We start from the raw sequence: 5,848 nt of genomic DNA, 5'->3' as shown, positions 1-5,848 counted from the left end.
TAGATTGCGTTTATTGTCGCAATGTTTGATTAATATTTGTGCATGAGATGTTTGCATATTACAGATGTTCAACAGATCCTTTGATTGACAGAACAATAAATACGTATATTCCTAATTTCAAACAAACCGAAAACATGTCACTTTTAAATATGGAAGCAAATGTGCTTCACGAAGTTCTTCTTAATCACGTGTCCTTGAAAAAAAAACCCACTTCAACTGCATTTAAAGGGACATATTAACAAATTTTCGTAATTCTGATAAGTTTAATTGCTTATAAATATATTATGTTTTGAATAATTTTAAATAACTATGTAAGCACAAAAAACTTAATACAAAAATTCAATGTGATTCAAATTCACGACCGCTGCACCATGAAAGATTTTGTATTTTACAGTTAATCATAAGATCTATGTTATTTGTAAACGTATGTTCCAAGTATTCGATAAAAAGCATTATACATGGTTATTTTTTAATCACTTTTGAACAATGAATTTCCATAAACGTTTAAATGCTCTTCTCTTTCTAAAGTAGAATTTCGCTTGTTTAAAATATTAGTATATTCTTTTAAGATATATGCCCATTTTAAACCTCATCTTCGCAAAACGGTGTACAAGTGCTTTAAAGCGATTGTGTAAATGATAGTTTCATTCCCGTTTAATTCTGCTAATATAAATATGTTTAACATTCGAATTGTTTATTTTTCAGATTTAATACAATAACTGATCAAGGCGTCCACGTATTTGGCGGATTCACCAATTTGTTGCAACCATCCTCGTTACAACAATATTCACAGTAGAAATCCGATGTGTACACCAGCTTTTCGTCGAAATTGGTGCACTTGTCGTCATCGGCATATGTTTGGTACCATCCGCTGTCGCATTCATCTTGGGTACCACACCTATTAGAAATATATATCCAATATTGTGAACAATTTATTAAAACAACTTAAATATTCCCAATGACTATCTGTGATATTGAACTCAAAGGGTAAACAAAAATGTTTTAAGAACTCTAAGATTTACAAACAATAATAAGACAAACTTACTTATATTACATAGGAATAACAACGGTCGTTGACAATAACATAATATGAAACTTCTCGTTTATAAATTGCATTTGCAAATTACATTAAACAATAAGCATAGTATGGCCGTCACTTATTTGTTTTAATTTACATGTGTTTGAATAATGGCAGTTTTTGTGCCTTGAACACAACAACATGAACAGATTATTTATATAACAAATTAATCACCAAAGATTCACCTTCTGTTGACTGTTCTGGAGGCATCCTCTTTGTTGGTCAGTTCGTTGATGCAGAACTGTTTGTCTGCTGGACATTCCTCCAGCACGTACAGCTGTTCGCAGATCTGTGGTGACCCGCGACACACGTGACATTTTCCTGTGTAGAGAATGACCTTACAAAAATCTAGCCATGTTAATAAAGAATGAAATTATAAAGTATTTCAATGCATCTCTTAACGTTATATCGTGCAGTCAAGTGGAACATTTTCAAAAGTTGAAATAAAAGACAGTAAGAAGAACCCCAAGCCCGCTTGAAGTCCGATTAAGCAATTGCCGCTTATTAATAAGCCGAAAGTATTTCGTTTCAGATACGTCGAGTAAATAAATACAAATAATAAAATCTTCAATAAAGAAAGTATGTTATGTCAACCCGAGAAAATACTTTTTGCAAAGGCTTCTGTGGGAAAATATTATGGATAACAAAGAACTGCGCGGAGCAAATATGGCTAGTGATTCCTTCAAATAGACTGACTTAACTTTATCCTAAGAGGAGCTGCTGTAACAGCTTGGACCCAGATGTTCAATTTGTTTACAATTGGTTTATTAACTATGGTTGAAGTTTGGAGAAAACTTTCTTTTTCTTTACTGGTATACCGATCGATATATGGATGAAAACTAGAAGCAATAAAACTAGTATATACGTTGTGATTATTTATCCAAGCGATAAACTTATCAAGCCGGTTAGACAAAGTAATTTTTAAAAACGTGATGTATAATTACGATTTTGACATTGCATATAAATATTACAGAGACTTACTTCCCAAGTATGTTCAATAAAATATTAACAATTATACATTATTCATTAGGTATACATGTATTAGTCGCCAACAGTATTATTACTCTATCAAATGTTTGATTTATTATAAGGTTGTTATGAAGCTTAAGGAATTTTAACCACCGCATATGTAATTGTTATAGTAAAAATACGTTCTGACTTACGTGATTTTTGTGCAGGAGTTGGTGCTGTAGTAGTTGCTGAAGTTGTAGTAGTTGGTGGTAAAGCAGTGGATAACAATTAGATGTCAATAAGTACAATAACATGACTAAAAAACATTAATTGTGAATCTTACGCGGGTTCATTGATATATAAATTGAACGTAATACCACTGGGCCATTCTGTTAAAGAGCCTTTATGGTCTATTTTAACGCTTCGTTAAAAAGACAAGCAACATTGCCCTTATGAATTATTTTATCCGTTGTGATTGAAGATCAGTAGACGTACGCTTTACGTGTAATATTCATCTTATTTATTAATGGCATTTCACTCGTTTGAATATAATCTGTGTACACTTTCATTTTTGAAATTATAAAAAAATTATCCGTGAACATATCCCGTATATTGTGTTTAACACAGGATTTATAGAATTAAAGAGTTTATTATTTTAGTTTTAAATGCGTCAGTAAAACAATTATATAATAAAATCACAATATTTAAATAAGAGTACGTACTTATCAGTAAATGTAAATGGATTGTATAAAAGGCAGAAAGAAATAGATAGTATAGGTTGATTTTGTATATTGTAAAAACTCACTTTACTTACCAAGGAGAAACCGGTCTGTCCTATTTATGGTTGGTAGAAGTTTTGATTCATCGTGGGCGTTTATCTTTTTGTGACCTTTATGCGATATATGCAATATTCTTATTTATCAAAAGAGTGACATTATTTATATGTTCTCTCATGCAAATTCGATCATGTTTAAATAACGGATGAATTTTATTGTAATCAACATTTTAAAACAAATATTTTAATACTATTTTTTTGTTATACGGCATTGCTTTAACATGGTAGATATACATGTCAAATGTTTTCCATGAACATATAGTGACAAAAGTCCTATAAAACCTGAATAAGTCGCTTCGATCTCAGGACCAGACGATCCTTTTAGTTTGTTGTTGTATTCCTAAAACGTGAAATATTGATACAAATAAAATTTGGTACATACGTGCGTCCAAACAAGTGATAAACCAAACAAAATTTTATTCGAAGAAATATAAGTTCTGATACCAACTGTGTCGTACGTATTTATGCTGATTAATTCGTTATCATTGTTAATACAAATGTCGCTCCATGTGGAACGTATTACCTCCGATGTTTCGTCTTTTGTTTTGTACTCAGGTGTAGGGACATTTCCAGGTCTTGAACGACACTCGGCAGTGTCGTATCCGTACATCAGAAGGATCAGAAGTCCTATTACATTACAGGCAATCATCGCTGAAATACAATATCGTTTGTAGAATATGATATAATGATAGCATTAGTTGTAATATGTTTTGAAGCGAGTTTAGTAAACAACACACAATACAATCAATTACAATAACAATTTTCTTTACATGCTTCAAAACTGAAAACAAAGTTGAAGAGCATTATAACTAAAAATCCAAATAAATAAATACGAATGTTACCTTATGTCCAGGTCAACGACAAGTTGTGAAATTCATCTGCTGTTATCTTGGGTCCTCAAAGACTTGTTGTCCGCTCGTTTAAATATAGTTCCGTTATATATATCATTGAATGAGAAATAATCAGGTCAGTTAGTTTACTCAATCTAATTTGCGGTTTAAAAAGGTGCCATATGATGTGTTGATTTAAGTGTTTGAGAATACGACACACATCCGCCAGTCTCGGTCACAATTTGTGAAAAATGTTGTGTCGTTTTGTTTAATATTTGAATGGCATGCATTTCATTTGTATTCACTGATTTACCACCATATATTATTATTGTGCTAGTCCCTTGTTATATTTATTTCACAATGGAGGGTTTTAGTGGTTGGGTTAGGTCGTAGTGACTTGGCCCAACGCATGTGGTCCAAACGATGGTTGGACAACAACAACAAATAGAACAACGGTATGAGGGCATGCAAGTTTACGTTGAAGTAAACTTTTATGTAACCATAAAATGCATCGGAGTAGAAATCGAATAGATGTATCCGAATCCTTATGCGCATTGATGTTCTGCTATGTACATTGCCTTATGGGATAATACTTATTATTAAGTTATTTACATGCACGTCCTGATAAAACTGTTCCGTGATAATATGACTCGTAATATTTGCAAGATTGCATCTGTCGAACAAAATATCATTATTTTTCATTCATTTTTCTTAGCGTTACTATTTCCTTATGCGACAAAGAAGGTTTGCGGTAGTAAGCACGTGTCACTTGTAGCAAACGTTCACAGTTTAAACCATGTTGTGGGTAAAAATAACTTGTATTCATGATCTTGTTTCTTTTCTTTAATGTATTAATAAGTATACAATGCACAAATGCTTACTAACATATGTTTGTCCACCAAAGCCCTGACATTTAGCTTGTGTAATAAAACAGATTTTAATGGTAAAAGTGGGGTCATTTCAAAATTTAGTAATAACTCATCTTTGCTACCATACCTCCAGAAATATCTGTATTTTGAGAGATTCAATGGCGGCGCCTATAAGATGATTTTGGTCTGTCATCATGTTACAGAGCAGGCTGAAGGACGTTTAAAGGTTAGTATTAGCCGTTGAGCGTTTCTATCAATATTGAAAACAAGCACAAGGACACAATATTGATGTCATAAATAGTCCAAATCGGTCAATAATTACGTGTTAATAACAGTAGTGATTAAACATTTTTTGTTTTTGTTTTATTCATACAAGGCATCCCCCACATCACTCCTCTATGTTCCCAAGCACATTCATCTGAGGTATCTGTGTCTACTGTGTTATGTGTGAAATATAGAAATATCAAAGTTCATTTCATAAATAAATGATTGAAAAAAGCCGACATTTCTACCTTTCCATTCTAACAGTTCATGTCACTAGGATTTAAAATATTTAAACTGGCAAATATAGTACGTAAAGGTATGTTAAAATATCTAGATCTATTAGAAAAGGAAGTAACTTAACCCAAAGCCACATTTACAGTTTTGCCAGAGACATTGTCATTTCTTTTGTGAGAGACAAACGAATCATTGGATATTCTTTAACATATACGTTATTTATTGCACAGTCAATAAATATTAAACAATTTTCACAAAGCTGGATATCTTTAACAAATGACCGCCGCTTAAAAAATGGTTGATATCAAAGGGCGAGACGGTTTGTTTTCGAACTAAACTGTGTATTGAAATACATCTACATTCTTTTATATGTTACTTACTAAGACAGGCTTAGTTATTGGTGTGATATTTGGTTTATGTGATATTTGGTTGGTGTGATATTTGGTTGGTGTGATATTTGGTTTGTGTGATGTTTGGTTGGTGTGATATTTGGTTGGTGTGATATTTGGTTGGTGTGATATTTGGTTGGTGTGATATTTGGTTTATGTGATATTTGGTTTATGTGATATTTGGTTGGTGTGATATTTGGTATATTTTTGTGTATTCTTCTGAAAATTCTTTAGTATGTGCTTCTTCTATATTGCGTTTATTATTTACGATGTTTGATTCCTATTAGTGCGTTAGATGTTTGCATATTACGTATTTTCAACAGATGATTTTATTGACAAAACTATAGATACGTAGATTCCTACTGTTAAACAAATTAAAAACATGTCAATTTAATATA

At 32.0% G+C, this 5,848-nt stretch overlaps 1 protein-coding gene across 2 annotated transcripts; it reads right to left on the bottom strand.

Annotated features, from left to right (window-relative positions):
• Positions 1-636: 636 nt before the first annotated feature.
• LOC127865668 (uncharacterized) lies at positions 637-3,873 on the bottom strand. Of its 2 annotated transcripts, XM_052405588.1 has the most exons (7): positions 3,707-3,873; positions 3,388-3,515; positions 3,147-3,204; positions 2,844-2,918; positions 2,242-2,277; positions 1,264-1,399; positions 678-898 (listed from the first exon to the last, which is right to left on the bottom strand). In XM_052405588.1, the coding sequence occupies exons 2-7, from the start codon at positions 3,511-3,513 to the stop codon at positions 724-726; spliced, it is 606 nt and encodes a 201-aa protein (XP_052261548.1). In that variant the 5' UTR covers positions 3,514-3,515; positions 3,707-3,873; the 3' UTR covers positions 678-723. The 2 variants fall into 2 exon arrangements, with proteins under 2 accessions (XP_052261549.1, XP_052261548.1); XM_052405589.1 differs by lacking the exon at positions 2,844-2,918 and having other exon boundaries at positions 637-898.
• Between the last annotated feature and the right edge of the window lie 1,975 nt (positions 3,874-5,848).

Source organism: Dreissena polymorpha, chromosome 2 (assembly GCF_020536995.1).
Source record: "Dreissena polymorpha isolate Duluth1 chromosome 2, UMN_Dpol_1.0, whole genome shotgun sequence".
Classification (NCBI taxonomy): Eukaryota; Metazoa; Mollusca; class Bivalvia; order Myida; family Dreissenidae; genus Dreissena; species Dreissena polymorpha.
Note: the sequence above shows the minus strand (reverse complement) of the source record. Positions and strands in the feature narration are given on the sequence as shown.

What these genes read in the sequence shown, in the direction of transcription:
- LOC127865668 (XM_052405588.1), bottom strand. Translation starts at nt 3,513, where the DNA reads ATGATTGCCTGTAATGTAATAGGACTTCTGATCCTTCTGATGTACGGA. An exon ending in CAAAAGACGAAACATCGGAG is followed by an intron (nt 3,205 to 3,387) that starts GTAATACGTTCC and finishes TTCACGTTTTAG; the next exon opens with GAATACAACAACAAACTAAA. An exon ending in GATCGAAGCGACTTATTCAG is followed by an intron (nt 2,919 to 3,146) that starts GTTTTATAGGAC and finishes TATCGCATAAAG; the next exon opens with GTCACAAAAAGATAAACGCC.